The sequence below is a fragment of the Oncorhynchus tshawytscha genome, linkage group LG02, assembly GCF_018296145.1.
Source record: "Oncorhynchus tshawytscha isolate Ot180627B linkage group LG02, Otsh_v2.0, whole genome shotgun sequence".
NCBI lineage: Eukaryota > Metazoa > Chordata > Actinopteri > Salmoniformes > Salmonidae > Oncorhynchus > Oncorhynchus tshawytscha.
Genome location: NC_056430.1, coordinates 34,431,832 through 34,451,131, shown reverse-complemented (window position 1 = coordinate 34,451,131; position 19,300 = coordinate 34,431,832). Strand labels below are relative to the sequence as shown.

At 43.8% G+C, this 19,300-nt stretch overlaps 1 protein-coding gene across 1 annotated transcript in view; it reads left to right on the top strand.

Moving 5' to 3' along the window:
* LOC112217206 (guanine nucleotide-binding protein G(i) subunit alpha-2) overlaps nt 1–19,300 on the top strand; it is a 104,814-nt gene that overhangs the window by 64,634 nt on the left and 20,880 nt on the right. Inside the window, exons 2-3 of the mRNA XM_024377488.2 lie at nt 15,880–15,922; nt 17,730–17,871. Coding sequence (XP_024233256.1) covers nt 15,880–15,922; nt 17,730–17,871 — 185 coding nt within the window. The remainder of the gene's footprint in view (nt 1–15,879; nt 15,923–17,729; nt 17,872–19,300) is intronic.

Genomic DNA, 19,300 nt, shown 5'->3' with positions numbered 1-19,300 from the left:
GGACACCAATAAGAGAACTTGCTTGGTCCAAGAAACACGAGCAATTGACGTTAGACCGGTGGAAATCTGTCCTTTTGGTCTGAGTCCAAATGTGAGATTGCTGTGTCTTTGTGAAATGCTGAGTAGGTGAACGCATGTGTGGTTCCCACTGTGAAGCATGGAGGAGGAGTTGTGGGGGTGCTTTGCTGGTGACACTGTCAGTGATTTTATTTATAATTCAAGGCACACTTAACCAGCATGGCTACCATAGCATTCTGCAGCAATACGCCATCCCATCTGGTTAGCGTTTAGTGGGACGATCATTTGTTTTTCAACAGGACAATGACCCAACACACCTCCAGGCTTCGTAAGGGCTATTTGACCAAGAGGGAGGGTGATGGAGTACTGCATCAGATGACCTGGCCTCCACAATCACACAACCTCAACCCAATTGAGATGGTTTGGGATCAGTTTGAGTGAAGGGAAAAGAGCCAACAAGTGCTCAGCATATGTGTGAACTCCTCTGACAAGACTGTTGGAAAAGCATTCCTCATGAAGCTGTTTGAGAGAATGACAAGAGTGTGCAAAGCTGTCAAGGCAAAGGGTGGCTTCTTTGAAGAATCTCAAATATAAAATATATTTTGATTTGTTGAACATTTTTTGGGGTTACTACATGATTCCCATATGTTATTTCATAATTATGATGTCTTCACTCTTATTCTACAATGTATAAAATAGTAAAAAGGTGTCAACTTTTGACTGGTACTGTATATTGTTCATCTGTAGCGATAACAAATACAGTATAAATGTCCTATACCTAACAGTATGACTGCAGCAAAACAACCAGCTTGTATTTAGTATATTGGATCATTTTGAAAACTTGTTTATCCTGATCACAGAAAAGCCTGATTTAAAATCAGCATTAAGAAATGTCTCTCTTCTCCAAGTATTGTACTATTTTTCTCTCAGTAGTACAGTGCATGTGTAAATAATCCATTTCATCCATGTTTTGCATTTTCATGTATTCTTTGTTTATACATGTGATCCCACTGATTTATAATATATATATTTTTTAACATCACAATGGAGATCTGTACCAAGACCGACACAATCACAATCAACAACTGCTGGAGTGCTTGTACTTCATACAGTTACATTTAGATTATACTGCTGCTTCTAACTTCTAGAGCAGTTTTTCCAGACATAGATTAAATCCAGTCCAGGACTAAAAATGTAGATTTTTAGTAGGCTAGGCTTAATCTGTGTCTGGGAATCTCACTGAGTCATCTCACTGAGCTCCATGTTCAACACTGGTAAATTACTATCTTCTACGGTACTTGGACCTTGTCATTTTCTATATGTTCTGTCCACCTCTGTGTCGGCCACTAAGTGATGCAGGGTGACTTGGTGAGGTTGCTTTGATAATCACAGATGAAGACAGTCAGGGGATGTGAGGGGATGTGAGGTGGCAGTGGCCTAAATGACAATCAACAGTAGTGTCCCTGTGCTCTGTGCCAGCACAAGCCCCATCACTGCTGCCTTTGTCCCCCTCTCAGTTCTACCAGGAGAGAGAGACCCACAGAGCCAACACCAACATCCTGCCATGGAAAGCACAGATACTCAACCATGGCATCATTTGAATGTTGGAGGATATAGGATGGCAACACAATGGCAAGTGGAACTGCATCCGTCCCCCTGTTGGGGACAGATGAGAGAAAGCAGTTGATGATGATGATGATGTAAAGCACAACTATAAATCCTCTTGGCATAGTCGGACAAAGGGGGAAGAGATGCTATGGCAAAGAGGAAGCACACCACTTAACTCCGAACGCCTGGCCGCACCAACCACAAAGCTCCGGGTTACATATATACAGGGTGGCAGGTAGACACATTGTTGGATGTGATAAACAGCTGTAGTAGTACATGCAAATGCTGTATACAAAGTCTTTGAAAAACACTGCTTAGAGCTGAGTGGTGCAGCGATCCAAGGCACTGCATCTGTGTTGGAGGCATCACTACAGACGCCCTGGTTCGAATCCAGGCTGTATCACAACCGGCCGTGATTGGTAGTCCCATAGGGCGGCGTACAATTTGGGCCAGCGTCGTCCGGGTTTGGACGGTTTAGGTGTCATTGTAAATAAGAATTTGTTCTTCACTGACTTGCCTAGTTAAAGGGATAAAAAAATAGACCTTGAGGAAGGTCAGCATCGATACAATACGTTTCCTCAGAACCATTTCTCTGTGTTAGCTCCTGATAAGTTTACTAGACTGAACAGACAAGCAGGACAGGCAGTGTCTCCTTGAAACGACTGGCCTTGAAACTACTGTACAACACTGCCATTATTCCTTGTTTCAGCAAATCTGGCAGGTAGCCTAGCGGTTAAAGCGAGTAACTGAAAAGCAGACTTGGTGAAAAATCTGTCAATCTGCCCTTGAGCAAAGCACTTGACCCTAATTGCTCCAGGGTCGCTGTCAGTAAGGGCTAATCCCTGGCCATGGCCTCACTCTCCAATGGTGTCTCAGGGGGACTGGTATATGCAAAAAACACATTTAACACCACACAACCTATTCATATAGAGTATAGTGCTGTGTCACACTGATCAACAGAGGCCAGAGAGCTGTATTAGTGGTAATGAATGCGACCAGTCACAGTACAGGGGTAGTGACGGAGATGTGGAGGTGTTCAGTTCCGATTGTCACCACCCTCTAATCATGCAACAAAACTAGCTACATGCTAACACACCAACCAACATATAGGCATTATTCAGGGTGCTAGTGATATGCTAGGCTAATACACCCACAGGCATAGCCTAGTATAAAAGGCTTCATTCACAAGCAGTGCCAAGTGAGGAGGCAACCGAGGGTTCAACTCAGTTTGCTACAGAGTTCTGTACAGACAACTAATGACTTATCAGCTCCTCTCCTGCTGACTCAGATCACAGCCATCTTTCCAACTCTCTGCTATGTCAATGGCACAGCTGGGCAATCTGTCTATTTTAGGTAGACTTTCTATGACCCTAAAACTTCCCCCTTTGCTGAAAGATCTGAACAACTCAATCACTGTCTCGCTGCCTCGAAGTAAAAATATTTTCCTAGACATATTGTTGGATGTGATAATCTAACTGCCCTTGACCAGTACAAAAACATCCTGTGGCGTACGGCATTAGCTTTGAATACCCCGCAATATGTAACTTTTCAGGGAAGTTAGGAACCAATATACACAGGCAGTTAGGAAAGAAAAGGCTAGCATTTTTCAAAAAGAAATGTTCATCCTGCAGTACGAACTCCAAAAAGTTCTGGAACACTGTAAAGTCCATGGAGAATAAGAGCACCTCCTCCCAGCTGCCCACTGCACTGAGGATAGGAAACACTGTCACCACGGATAAATCCACAATAATTGATCTACGGCTGGCCATGCTTTCCACCTGGCTACCCCTACCCTGGTCAACAGCCCTGCACCCCCCACAGCAACTTGCCCAAGCCTCCCCATTTCTCCTTCACCCAAATCCAGATAGCTGATGTTCTGAAAGAGCTGCAAAATCTGGACCCTTACTAATCAACTGGGCTAGACAATCTGGACCTCTCTTTCTAAAATGATCCGTGAAATTGTTGCAACCCCTATTACTAGCCTGTTCAACCTCGCTTTCGTATCTTCTGAGATTCCCAAAGATTGGAAAGCCGCCGCGGTCATCCCCCTATTCAAAGGGGGAGATACTCTAGACCCAAACTGCTACAGACCTATATCTATCCTACCCTGCCTTTCTAAGGTCTTTGAAAGCCAAGTTAAACTGATCACCGACTATTTCGAATCCCACCGTACCTTCTCCGCTATGCAATCTGGTTTCAGAGCTGGTCATGGGTGCACCTCAGCCACGCTCAAGGTCCTAAACGATATCATAACCGCCATCGATAAGAGACAATACTGTGCAGCTGTATTCATCGACCTGGCCAAGGCTTTCGACTCTGTCAATCACCACATTCTTATCAGCAGACTCAACCGCCTTGGTTTCTCAAATGACTGCCTCACCTGGTTTACCAACTACTTCTCTGATAGAGTTCCTTGTGTCAAATTGGAGGGCCTGTTGTCCGGACCTCTGGCAGTCTCTCCAGTTCTCTGCTGCCAATGACTGGAACGAATTGCAAAAATCACCGAAGCTGGAGACTCATATCTCCCTCACTAACTTTAAGCACCAGCTGTCAGAGCATCTCACAGATCTCTGCACCTGTACATAGCCCATCTGTAAATGGCCCATCCAACGATCTCATCCCCATACTGTTATTTTTTTTTGCTTCCCATATCGCTACTTGCACATTCATTTTCTGCACATCTATCACTCCAGTGTTTTAATTGCTAAATTGAAATAATTTTGCCGCTATATCCTATTTATTGCCTTACCTCATATTACCTCATTTGCACACACTGTACATATACTATTTGTTCTGTTGTGTTATTGTCTGTTTGTTTATTCCATGTGTAACTCTGTTGTTTGTCGCTTTGCTTGATCTTGGCCAGGTCGCAGTTGTAAATGAGAGCTAGCCTACCTGATTAAATAAAGGTGAAATAATAAAACTAACAGCTGTAGTAGTACATGCAGGTTCTGTATACAAAGTCTTTGAAAAACACTGCTTAGAGCTTGAGGGTCAGCGTCGATATAATACTTTCCCTCAACCATTTGTCTGTGTTAGCCCTTGATAAGTTCACTAGACTGAACAGACAAGCAGGACAGACAGTCTCTCCTTGGAACAACTGGCATTGAAACTGCAACACTGCTATTATTCCTTGTTTCAACAAACCTGTGAATTAATTTGTATTTATTAGGGCTCCCCATTCAGCTGCTCTTTCTGGGGTCCAAACACATTAGTTAAGGCCCTTACATTAAATATATGACAAAAGATTAAACAGTACATCATTCACCACATCCACACTCACTTTACTGAATTCAATAGTACAGTGCTCGTCTTTCATCATTTGGTCAATTATACTTGGATGTGTATTTTCAGCATTTGTTGCTGGCATGTCATGCCTAAGTTTGCTAATCTTGCAAGTTAAAAAATAATTCAAGTAATTGGCAGTATCTTTGGGTTTTGTGACGAATGAGCCATCTGATTCAATGAATGATGGAGCTGAGTTTGCCCTTGTGCCCAAGATTTCATTTAACGTGCTCCAAAGCTTTAACTATCATTTTTTAAATGTAATTTATTTGTTTCATAGTACAGTTTGTTCTTTGTATTTAGATTAGTCACATGATTTCTCAATTTGCAGTACGTTTGCCAATCTGTTGTGCTGCCAGACTCATTTGCCATACCTTTTGCCTCATCCCTCTCAACCATACAATTTTTCAATTGAAGTGCTGTTGAATAGATCAATGCCTTCTATTATTAAAACTCTTAGCATTTACCTTGTGGATATGGACGTTCTGAAATGAATCCAACGCTGGAGGACAGCATCTGGCTGTTAACAATACCGGCAGTCACTTGGCAATACCGGCAGTCACTTGGCAATACCGGCAGTCACTTGGCAATACCGGCAGTCACTTGGCAATATCGGCAGTCTATTGGCAATATCGGCAGTCACTTGGCAATATCGGCAGTCACTTGGCAATATCGGCAGTCACTTGGCAATATCGGCAGTCACTTGGCAATACCGGCAGTCACTTGGCAATACCGGCAGTCACTTGGCAACCTGTTAACAGTAGTGATCCACAGGATGGCAACACAAGTGGCCATGTTTTTCTTGTCTTATACTCTAGCTACAGTTGCTCTTATAATATAATCCTCATTTACCAAGACCTGAGCCCTCATCAGCCCTGCTGTTTTCTCGGTCCACAGCCAATTACTGTTACGCAGGCTCCTCAGAGCCCTAATAAAGCACAGAGCATTAATCAATAAGTCCCACGTAGGCCTATAATAAGGGCCACAGCCTCTCCATAACCACCCAGTGTATGCATTTTAATTAATGAGAGCCTGCTCCCTCCCTCGGGTCAAATATAGAGATTGTTTTTTTATGTCTTCCTCTACCTCAGGGATCAATAGTTTCCCCTTATGCTATTAGTGTTGTAGCTCTGTGGGCTGGGTGCTCAGAGGGGAACTGTGTGCTATCAGGCACCTCACAATATAAACAGCCCCTTTGTACGGCCAGCTCTGGCTCCTCTCCTGAGACATGGAGTCCCACGTGTTTTTTGCAAAAGATACAATATTGATTAGCCCACCAGGACAGGTGAGTTAAGTGTGCGTGTGAGCTTGTCTGTTTTTGTTTCTTTGTCTGTTGCTGTGTGTTGGGGTGTGTTATTGCATCTGTATTGTACCCATGTTCTCTAGAACAGCTCCCAGCTCCACAACTCCTTCGAACTGTGCAATAGTGAGCTGCCACTCTCCCTGGCTGCTGTGATAATGTCAGTGCTCCGTGTTGTTTTCGCTCTACCCTTCATAGACCTGGCTCTGTACTACTGCAGCTGGGTCTCATTTACTCCAGTGGGCACCCTGGCACAGCCACCTCTGGCACATTCTCCTATATGTTGTTTGTGCTCCCTGCCTCTGCTCCAGTCCTCCCTCTCCTCCCCTGCGAGTCCACACTGGGCCTGATTTTGATAATGAGGCAATTTCCTGGGTCTTGGCAGGGGAGGAAAGGGAGGACTGGAGCAGAGGCAGGGAGCACAACCAACTTTTCGGAGCCTGCCAGGATGCCCACTGGAGTAAAGGAGACTGCCCGCATCAGACAAATGACCTCCCCTTACACATACTCCTCTCCACGCATACTCCTCTCAATCCTTTTTGTTTAATCAATGAGGGGGACGTGAGGTAAGTGTGACGGACATTCAAATCCTCTCTAATCTCATTCAGCTGAGCTGGCCCTTTTCCCTTGCCCCTCTTTTTCCCTCTTTCACACTTTTTGGAAAATGCCCTCCCTACTCAGCTTTAGTCAATGGATGCGACCACAACTATCTCCTCCATTGAGTGGTTGCTTGGCAGCAGGCAGTATTTTCCTCATATACCTGAAATCTCCTGGTATAGCTATACAGTGTTTCCTCTGTCACATTGGTGCGGCTGGCTTCCGGGTTACGCGAGCAGTGTGTCAAGGAGTGCGGCTTGGCGGGGTCGTGCTTCTGAGGACGCTCTCGACCTTCGCCTCTCCTGAGTCCGTACAGGAGTTGCAGCGATGAGACAAGACTAACTACCAATTGGATATCATGAAATTGGGGAGAAAAAAAGGGGTTTAAAGTACCCAAAAAAGGGCTAAAACTGTGATTTGGTCAAACAAAGTACTTTTATCCTCAAGTGCAGTGTACTCCCACTGTCTGCCCATTTAATATACAGTCAGGTACAACATTATTGGCACCCTTGATTTAAAAGACTGTATAAAATAAATACTGAGCTGTATTGTATGCACACAAAAAAGGGAAAAGTATATTATTTTATACTAATTAAATTGTTCTGATTTTGTTTAACAAGTAATAAAAACAAATCCTCAAAGATGGAGGTTGTGTTTTCAATAGTCCAGCCCCCTCCCCTTGCGAGGATAACGACACTGAGCATTTTTCTAATATGTTTTATGAGATTGAAGAACACATTAGGAGGTATGTTAGACCATTCCTCTATACAGAATCTTTCCAGATCCTTGATATGCTTCATCTGCGTTTATCAACTGCCCACTTCAAATCAAACCACAGGTGCCGTTGATAAATAAATAGTATACCCACCGAGCGGGGATGTTCTCAGCTTTCTATCTGTGACAACAGGATTGCTGTGTTTTCCCAGCAATTAGATTTTAAAATGGTCCCGGAGCATTTTTCCCCCCTGTAATGGAGAGCGAGTGGCTCGACACAGCAGCAGACCCTAGCGAAACAGGGACTGGCAGACACTTTCATTACAGGAATCATGAGGATAAAGTACTTTGTTTGACCAAATCATGGTTTTAGCCTTTTAATAAAATAGGACGTTTTTTGGGGGTACTATTAACCTCTTTTTTTTCTCTCCCCAATTTCATGATATCCAATTGGTAGTTACTCTCGTCTCATAACCCGGAACCAGCCGCACCAATGTGTCAAGGGAATGGGAAAAGGACATCCCGGCCGGCCAAACCCCCCCCTAACCCGGATGATGCTGGGCCAATTGTGTGCCTCCTCATAGTCTCCCGGTCGCGGCCGGCTGCGACAGTCCCAGATCGAACCTGTATCTGTAGTGATGCCTCTAGCACTGGGATGGCATCAGGAGGCCAATAGGACGTTTTTAGCTAGGTGAATGAATGTGTAGCCAGCACCGACACAACCATATATATTTTTTTTTACTCTCACAGCCAAGTCAAAGGGTCACTAGGGTGACTAAATGGTTGCAGTCTGGTGCCCTGCCCTGTAGGCTTTTCACTTTTTTGTTTTTCTTGAAATAAAAAAGGTCTCCATCTTCACAATCAACAGTAGCCTAGGCCAAGGCAACTCTCTCGCTCTCGCTCTCGCTCTCGCAGCAGGGCAGCCCCGGACAATTTTGTTTATTTTATCGGCCAAAAACCGTTGATTACCAGCTAACTGAAACCCAGGCTGTCACTGTAGGGCTCTGCTAGTCCATAGGGAAATGCTGTAGTAAGGCAGAATTAGCTACAGATATGAGGGGTGGGACAGTGTGTGGAGCAATAATAACCACAGGGATCTGTGTTACAGAAACCGACAGAGAACAACCACTGTCTCCCCATGCCGCTGTCATCATGCTTTTATTTTAGTAGAGGGACGCTCTCAATGGCGCTATATCTACTCATCCTCTCAATGGCCCTATATCTACTCATCCTCTCAATGGCCCTATATCCACTCATCCTCTCAATGGCCCTATATCCACTCATCCTCAAATGGCCCCATATCCTCTCAATGGACCCATATCCTCTCAATGGCCCTATATCCACTCATCCTCTCAATGGCCCTATATCCACTCATCCTCTCAATGGCCCTATATCCACTCATCCTCTCAATGGCCCTATATCCACTCATCCTCTCAATGGCCCTATATCCACTCATCCTCTCAATGGCCCTATATCCACTCATCCTCTCAATGGCCCTATATCCACTCATCCTCTCAATGGCCCTATATCCACTCATCCTCTCAATGGCCCTATATCCACTCATCCTCTCAATGGCCCTATATCCACTCATCCTCTCAATGGCCCTATATCCACTCATCCTCTCAATGGCCCTATATCCACTCATCCTCTCAATGGCCCTATATCCACTCATCCTCTCAATGGCCCTATATCCACTCATCCTCTCAATGGCCCTATATCCACTCATCCTCTCAATGGCCCTATATCCTCTCAATGGCCCTATATCCACTCATCTTCTCAATGGCCCTATATCCACTCATCTTCTCAATGGCCCTATATCCACTCATCCTCTCAATGGCCCTATATCCTCTCAATGGCCCTATATCCTCTCAATGGCCCTATATCCTCTCAATGGCCCTATATCCTCTCAATGGCCCTATATCCTCTCAATGGCCCCATAGCCACTCATCCTCTCAATGGCTCTATTTATCTGAGTCACGCTATAAGGCAGGAAGACTAAATCAGTCTCCTCGTAATAACTTCCCTCTGCACAGCTTTCATCTGCCCAACAACCGGCCAGCCATCATTTTACTGCTTTTATTCACAGGCTGATGTGTTGAAAGAGACCGTCAGGACCTAGGTGCAGATTGTTTTCTCCTTGTAGAGTGAAAGTGAATAAGTAATAGTGATTTATAGTTTGAATGTGATTAAGGCTGTTTGTTTCGTTAGAGAGAGTAGTCCCTATTGGGGCTGACCGTGGCCTTCCTCCAGCTGGAGGGGAGGGCGAGAAGCTCTGAGTCCGTGCTGATAGAAGCCTGTGGCAGCGTTTGAATTGGTTGTTTTTGGTTGTTTTTTTGTATTTATTAGGGATCCCCATTAGCTGCTGCCAAGGTACGGAGAGCTTTGAATTCCATAAAGTCAGTGTGGAAGAGAGACAATCATTTTTTCACATCAACAATGACAAGCCACCGGGGTCTGACAATCTGGATGTCAGACCCCTGTGGCTTGTTATTGTTTATAGACAATAATTTTTTTCACCATCAACAATAACAAGCCACACGGCTCTGACAACCAGATTATCATACCCCGGTGGCTTGTCATTGTTTATTAGACAACGATCATTTCACACTGACTTTACAGAATTCAAAAAGAGCTGTTGTAGTTGAAAAAGCAAATGGCACCAGGCTTGCATATGTCTATGTGGCTCCACTTGTAGTCTGAATGGCTTTGGTCAAGTGTGTGTCTGTATACGTGTATTTGCACTAGTCTCATGTATGCTTGTGTTTATGTGCATGTGCTTTCACACATGCTTGTGTATGACTGTACTGCAAGAGGGCATGCAAATGTGTGCTGTGAACATCATAGTGGTCTTTTGCAGGTTGGCAGGTACATTAAATATTAAAGCTCTCCAGTGCATTGCTGGTTTGTACACTGTGTGTGTGTGTGTGTGCGCTCGCGGTGACTGAGGGTGCATTTATTAATGCAGGAGAATGGCTCAGCAACAGTGCAGTATGATAACACGCGTGTGTGTGTGTGTGTGTGTGTGTGTGTGTGTGTGTGTGGGAAGTACCTCAAGCCTCACCAGTGAGTCAGTTTACATTGTGGTTAACTGGTCATTCCCCATAGGCAATTTGGCTGTTTCTCCATTTAAATAAGTAAGACAGCATAAACGTTGATTGTTTCTGCAGTGTTGGAGTGTTGTGCTCTTTATGGGGATGCATTGTATTGATTTTCAAAGTCACCTTCACATAGCTCAGGGGTAAAAAATAATGAAGGCACATCTTTTTTAGAGTACACACACACACACACACGGTATCTGTCTAAAGGAGATAAGTGTGTGTACAGTTAATATCTTCTCTCTTGTTGCCATAAACCTCTGTGTTGTACTCTTCCTGTCATTACATCTCATAATGTCCTCAGCTTCACTGGACAAACTCCAAATGTCTATTTTACAATCAGCAACATGATGGCGAGGAGAGAGACGGCGTGAGAGAAAGAAAGAGGGGGAGATCCAGCGGAGGAAACGTGTGTATGTGGTGAGAGAGTTCAGTCACGTCACGCCACTGTGCTAACAGCTCTATGAACTCTCCGGGAGTGCATTCGCAGCTTGGCTCTGTGGTCACTGGACACACCTGTATCTGTAGCACTCTCTCTAGGGGCTCCGGTGGCACACTCTGTCTCCTCTGTCTGTCTCCTCTCTCTGTTAGGACGAATATCCTGTAGGACAGGGTTTCAGCCGCTGGCCGATTTGTTTCTTGGGCGGATGGTCAGGATGGCGGAGCAAATTGACCTTGAAGCCCAAACAAATATAATATCTGAAAGTCATTTCAAACCATGCTTACATTTTTGTATGTTATCAATTATATCTCTCTATTATGCGTGGGAATACTTTGGAACATATTTGCAAAATGTAAATCACAAAAATGTTTTGGAACCCTGCTATAGGAAAACCAACATTGAAATCTGATCTCATTACCTCCCTGACGATTTTTAGAATGCAAACACATTCTAACTGTTCTGATTGGTCCTAGAAACAGAAGGTTTGCGGCAGAACATACATGGGTAAAGCAGCTTTTTGAAAAGAGGCTAAAGGGGCGCTTTGCTACTCTTATTGGTTAGAGATCATCCAATCTCTGATTGACTTTTGTACAACACACAACATTTCGATGTCACCACACATGACTTCACTGATGGCAGTCTGAAGTGTCCTACAGTATGTAGTGAACCTAGAGCAGCGGAAGAATTCAGTTTGTCGTCAGGCAAACTGAACATAGGCTCACACATCTCTTTTAATTTCTTCATGATGTGTTGTTGCTACAACCTCACCATGCACTTGAGCAAATATGAATCCATATAGAGTGCATGCGCACACACCCACTCACAGATGCTCACGGGTGCATACACACACACACACACTCACGCACTTTCCACTGTGTCTCTGAGTCACTTCCTTCTGAGTTCCCTCTCGCTCAAGACTTGGAGCCTGAGATGCATCTCCTCTTCTCCTCTCTTTTCTTTATTTGAGCTCATCAATTCAGCCCACATGCTGGAGCAAATGAGTGAATGCTTCATTGCAGAGTGATTTGCTCACTACGGTATGCTAAGAGTGGCCTCTAAGAATGAGAAATGGAGTAGAGCATGTCTCCTAGATTGGCCAGTTAGTCTGTAACTCTCCATTTTAAACCGGTCTGTAATTTGCTGCTCTGTGTTTTGTATTCACATCACTGTTGTGTTGGAAGGTAGAATGTCAGTGGCTCATATTGTAGGTGGAAGAATATGGTTGTGGTTTGTGGATCATTTACATGCGCTGTGTGACCAGTTAACTCAGTGCTACTGTTCTCTTCCTGCCAGCTTGTCCAGACAGCCAACTACATTACAGTGGAAAATACCATAATGCGTTTCCTGTGGCGCCTGATCTAAGTCTTGCTTAAGGCTACGTGATGTAGGCAGGGCTGGCCACACTACCACTCCTGAACGGCCTCTCCTTCTCTCCACTTCTCCAGTCACAAGTCAAATAGCATGAAGGCAGTCGGTTGACAGCTGCCAGTAAAATGCATCTCCTCTTCCTCTACCCCTGGGGCCTCATGAATAAACCGTGTGTACATACAAAATAAACTCAAGTATGCGTGTGCCACTTCGACGTGAGAATGTGTTCATGTGGACTCTGGAGCGGTGTTCTCTGCGGTGATGAATCACTATTCACCATCTGGCAGTCCGACGGAAGAATCTGGGTTTGGAGGATGCCTGCCCGAATGCATAGTGCCAACTGTAAAATTCGGTGGATGAGGATTAATGGTCTGGGACTGTTTTTCATGGTTCGGGCTAGGCCCCTTAGTTCCAGTGAAGGGATATGTTAATGCTACAGCATACAATGACATTGTATACAGTTCTGTGATTTCAACTCTGTGGCAACAGTTTGGGGAAGGCCCTTTCCTGTTTCAGCATGACAATGACACCATGCACAAAGCGAGATCCATACAGAAATGGTTTGTTGAGAACCGTGTGCAAAAACCTGACTAGCCTGCACAGAGCCCTGATCTCAACCCCCTTGAATACCTTTGGGATGAATTGGAACACCAACTGCGAGCCAGGCCATATTGCCCAACATCAGTTTCCAACCTCAATAATGATTTTTGTGGCTGCTGCGGGGACTTGCTTCCATTCAATGTTCCAACATCTAGTGGGATGCCTTCCCAGAAGAGTGGAGGCTGTTTATAGCAGTAAAGAGGAGACCAACTCCATATTAATGCCCAGGATTTTGGAATGAGACGTTCGAGCAGGTGTCCAAATAATTTTGGACGTGTAGTGTAGCTCACGCCAGTGCTCCAAGACAGAGATCCGTGGCAGATGAGCTCACCTCACCACCGGCCGGACTGCAAAAATAAATATGAGAGCTGATAAGAACAGGAATATCCTGTTTGTGAAAGCACTCAGACGTTTTCACTCAAGGCTAATGATGATAAAGTGCCTTGCCTCAGCGGCTGTGGGGAGGGAGCGTTACAACATGACAGTGTTCCTCTAAAGTTTAGACACAGGAAGTGCTGTTGGCACAGGAGTTATGAAACTCAGTGAAACCCTATGAATGAGTGACTCACTCACTGAGTGGACAGGGGGCCTGACGATACGATATGTTTTGCGATTCTCACGATTGTATATGTATTGTGGTTTGATACTGCGATTTTTGTTTCGGCTTGATGTTCAAATATAATCACTATGTCTGCTACAGAGAGACGAGAGCATGAAAAAAATATATAATCACTATGTCTGCTACAGAGAGACGAGAGCATGGATCAAAAAACCAGTCGGTATCTGGTGAGACCACCATTTGCTTCATGCAGCGCAACATCTCCTTCGCATAAAGTTGATCAGGCTGTTGCCTGTGGAATGTTGTCCCATTCCACTTCAATGGTCTCAGCACAAGGTGCACCTGTGTAATGTTCATGCTGTTTAATTAGCGTCTTGATATTCCACACTTGTCAGGTGGATGGATTATCTTGACAAAGGAGATATGCTCACTAACTGTGATGTAAAAATTGTGCACAAAATCTGAAATAAGCTTTGTGCGTATGGAACATTACTGGGATATTTTATTTCAGCTCATGAAACATGGGACCAACAATTTACATATTATATTTATACTTTAGTGTGTGCGCATGTACGTACATACATACATACATACAGTAAAGATGTCAAAACTATGAAATAACACGTATGAAATCATGTAGTAACCAAAAAGTGTTAAACAAATCTAAATGTTTTAGTTTCTTCAAAGTAGCCACCTTTTGCCCCGATGACAGCTTTTCACACTTGGCATTCTCTCAACCAGCTTCTTGAGGAATGCTTTTCTAACAGTCTTGAAGGAGTTCCCACATATACTGAGCACTTGTTGGCTGCTTGTCTGTCATTCTGCAGTCCAAGTCATCCCAAACCATCTCAATTGGGTTGAAGCCAGGTCATCTGATGCAGCACTCCATCACTCTGCTTGGTCAAATAGCCCTTACACAGCATGGAGGTGTGTTGGGTCATTGTCCTGTTGAAAAACAATGATAGTTCCACTAAGTGCAAACCAGATGGGATGGCGTAACACTGTGTGCTTTGAATTCTAAATAAATCAGTGTCACCAGCAAAGCAGCCCCACACCAGCACCTCCATGCTTCACGGTGGAAACCACACATGTGAAGATCATCCGTTCACCTTACTCTGCGTCTCACAAAGACACGGCGGTTGGAACCAGAAATTGCAAATTTGGACTTGTCAGATCAAAAGACAGATTTCCACCGGTCTAATGTCCATTGCTTGTGTTTTTTGGCCCAAGCAAGTCTCTTCTTATTATTGGTGTCCTTTAGTAGTGGTTTCTTTTCAGCAATTTGACCATGAAGGCCTTATTACACAGTCTCCTCTGAAAAGTTGATGTTGATGTGTCTGTTACTTGAACTCTGAAGAATTTATTTGGGCTGCAATTTCTGAGGCTGGTAACTCGAATTAACTTATCCTCTGCAGCAGAGGTAACTCTGGGTCTTCCATTCCTGTGGCGGTCCTCATGGGAGCCAGTTTCATCATAGCACTTGATGGCTTTTGCGACTGCACTTGAGGAAACTGTCAAAGTTCTTGAAATGTTCCATATTGACTGACCTTCATGTCTTTAAGCAATGATGAACTGTTGTTTCTCTTTGCTTATTTGAGCTGTTCTTGCTGTAATATGGACTTGGTCTTCTATCAAATAGGGCTATCTTCTGAGTAGCACAACTGATTGGCTCAAACACATTAAGAAGGAAAAGATTCCACGTGGACTTTTAACAAGGCACACCTTGTCACATGCATTCCAGGTGATAAAGCTGGTGGAGAGAATATCAAGAGTGTGCAAAGCTGTCATCAAGGCAAAGGGTGGCAACTTTTTGGTTACTTTCTTGATTACCACATGATTCCATATGTCATTTCATAGTTTTGATGGCTTCACTATTATTCTAAAATGTAGAAAATAGTTTAAAAAACTTGAATGAGTAGGTTTGTCCAAACTTGACTTTTATTTTTTATAAATCGAAACTTTGAGTCAAATATAATGCCATCCAAAAATAATTTTGAGACATGTAACTATTGATTTTCTACCCCATCTCTGCTTGAAGGCAAAGCGACACTACTGTTTATAGTCTGTATACACTACTGTAGATTGACATGCCTGTTAAGCTGCAACCTCAAAGGGAGCGCCTGGCAGGCAGATTCACTTGGCGAAAGGAAGAGGGAGAGATCAATTGCAATGTTGAGGCCTGATGAGGGATGGTGGGGTACTCAGGAGTCCAGGCTTCACTTGGCTTCCTGTTTACATTTATCCACTAATGGAGCATATTTTTAACCCCTGCCTTTTTTTATTCTGTGTGCAGGTGCTGGAGAGTCGGGGAAGAGCACTATTGTGAAACAGATGAAGTAAGTTGAGCTGCCTGCCTGGCTTCCTGACTCATTGTTTTAGTTGTTTTGCTGCTGTTCCCGTCAAGCATGAGCAATTAACCCAATATTGTAACCAGACTCTGTCATTATCAACACAAGCAGACCGGGACAGTACATTCTTAAGCTAGGTTCCTGGAATTCTTTATGCATCTTTCTCCCAGAATCCATGTCCTCATGCTATAATCTATACGGAACATACTACTTCCTATACCTACAGTCTGAAGCCTGTTTCTTTCTCAGCTGTTACATTCGTATGGGTTAGAGGCCTCCCCGGGAATGGACAGCCCTGTACGTGCACACGCAGGCCGGCAGCTGTATCTTCCCCCACACATCAGCGGATAAATGCTTATGGACTGAGTTTTTCTCACAATTATTAAGGCCTTAACTCCCTGTTAACTGATATTCCAAGCAGACAGTAGAGTATGCAGTTAGCTTAAGTCTACGCTTTACAGGATGCTCCCTGTTAGACAGGCCGGATCATTTAGAACGTATCGAGAGGAGACCGGTTAATAGCCTGGTAGCAGATCTGGACCTGTATGTTCTGTAGCACATCACGGCTTTGATTTTTGTTATCATGCCAAACTGGCTGGGTGTATTATAATATACCCCCTTCACCTGTCCTTGACCCGTGCAGGTTTTACAGGAGCAGCTCTGGGGTCACTGTTGTCTCTGTATAGTGCCAGAATCTCACAAGTGAACACATTTTAACCCTCAATTCTTCTCACAGACATTCATGAACACATACACAGACATCACTGCTGTTGTAATAGATGTGTAAACACTTTGTGAAAACAGTCCTGATGAAATCTCTTTCTACATTGCCCCTTAGAAAGTACCTTATTTTGACTTGAAAATGATTGTAGTTGTGTTATGCTTAAATAACTTCAGGGCTCCACTTACAAGGAAAGGTCTTCAAGATTTACTCGGAATTTAAACATTTTACTTCGATTTGAGGATTTAAATCTTCCGTGGTTCTCCTTGACTATTATAATTATTAATTTGCAACATCATCCAGTTCTTGGAAAATGTCTGTGTCTGCATGACATCTTAATGAGATGTTTTTGGGAATTACATTTTTGTTAAATTGAACATGACTTTACACAACTAAATCTCCCTGGCCTACATCCAACCTCCCAGCCAACATGGCTCTAAGATAAGATTGACTGTATTTGTTTCAATTGAAGTCGAGAAGAAACACTTCTGTGGGCTCATTCTGTAAGTCTGTTTTGGCCTTCTTCCTAGTGGGCTCCCTTGCATTATAATGAGGTTCGATTGAGAACGCCTCACAGCCAATCAGCATCCATCTGGAATTCGCAGTGCCTCTCACTCTCCCAGAGGGCATTGTTGTGAATAGACAGAAAATATATTTGTTTCATGCATAGCCTAGAGGCTCCTGTCTTGGCCTGGCCACTTTTTCACTGTCAACATTTTTTTTCCGTTCTTCTTCCATACTGTAGTCAATATTTGTTTTAGTTGTAGTGTTCTCCAGCTGCCTGGTTCTCAGCAGAGACCTGAGCTGCCTCCAAAGCCTCAAACCAGTAATGTCTGTCTGGACTTAAGCATGCTTAGTACCGTAATCTGTATAATGCAACCAATTATTAATATGCTAACTGTGCCTTCTGATTGACAAACATGGAGATGTTAACACTGACATTGTTATTAAGAAAGAGATCGATTTTTAGTGACACCTGGGTTGTTATATTTAAGAGCTGCGCTTGCATGTGCAAGTGTGTCTGTGCATGTGTTTGAGTGACCCAACTCGCTCTCTTTTTCCTGTGCCTGTCAGGATCATCCATGAGGATGGCTACTCAGAAGAGGAGTGTAAGCAGTACAGAGCTGTGGTCTACAGCAACACAATTCAGTCCATCATGGCCATCATCAAGGCCATGGCCAACCTCAAGATCGACTATGAAGACGCAGCCAGAGCGGTAACACAGACACAGACACACACACACACACACACACACACACACACACACTGTCTGAGTCCATCCATCAGAGCTGCCACTGTTCTCTCTTCATACACCCTACTGCTGCTCCAAAGGTCAGCCAGACCTTGAACTGCTCCCACTCTTCTCAGAACACCAACTTCTCCTCTCTGTCCCTCTCATCTAATTAAAGTTTGTTGGTTGCTACACGTATTTGCAGATATCGCAGGTGAAGCGAAATGCTTGTGTTTCTAGCTCCAGCAGTGCAGTAATCATTTTTTTAACAAAACAATTGCACATAATCCAGAAAGAAATACAGTATCAGTCAAAAGTTTGAAAATACCTACTCGTTCAAGGGTTTTTCTTTATTTTTACTATGTTCAACATTGTAGAATAATAGTGAAGTCATCAAAACTATGAAATGACATATATAATCATGTAGTAACCAAATAGTAGCCACCCTTTGCCTTGATGACAGCTTTGCACACGCTTGGCGTTTTCCCAAGTTCCCACATATACTGAGCAATTGTTAGCTGCTTTTCCTTCGCTCTGCGGTCCAACTCCTCCCAAACTATATCAAATGGGTTTAGGTCAGGTGATTTGTGGAGGCAGGGTCATCTGAAGCAGCACTCCATCACTCACCCTCTTGGTCAAATAGCCCTTACACAGCCTGGAGGTGTGTTGGGTCATTGTCCTGTTGAAAAACAATATATGCAGATTTTCAGCAGCAGGGACTAAGAGACTAGTCAGGATCAAGGAAAAGATGAACAGAGCAAGGTACAGAAGGATCCTTGATGAAAACCTGCTCCAGAGCACTCAGGACCTCAGACTGGGGTGACGGTTTCGCTTCCAACAGGATAACAACCCTAAGCACACAGCCAAGACCTGTTTTTGCTTTGTCATTATGGGGTATTGTGTGTAGATTGATTGATGGGTGGGGGGTGTTTTTAATCCATTTTGGGGCAGAAGGTAGCCTAGTGGTTAGATCATTGGGAAAGTAACCGAAAGGTTGCAAGATCGAATCCCTGTGCTGCCAAGGTAAAAATCTGCCGTTCTGCCCCTGAACAGGCAGTTAACCCACTATTCCTAGGCCGTCATTGTAAATAAGAATTTGTTCTTAACTGACTTGCCTAGTAAAATAAAAAAATAGAAAGAGGCTATATATGTGTGTGTATATATAATTGTGTGTATGGACAGTATATGAATAGAAAAGGTGTGTACAGCAGTGGTTATATCGGATGAGCCTTGACTAGAATACAGTATATACATATAAAGTGGGTAAAACGGTATGTAAACATTAGGTCATTGAACACTGGTCACTTTAATATGTGTTTATAGTCTCTAAGGTACAGGGGAACCGGCTAGTAACTGACTAAAGTTCAGGGACAGGGTACTGGGCGGAGGCCTGCTGTGTTGACTTTTTAACAGT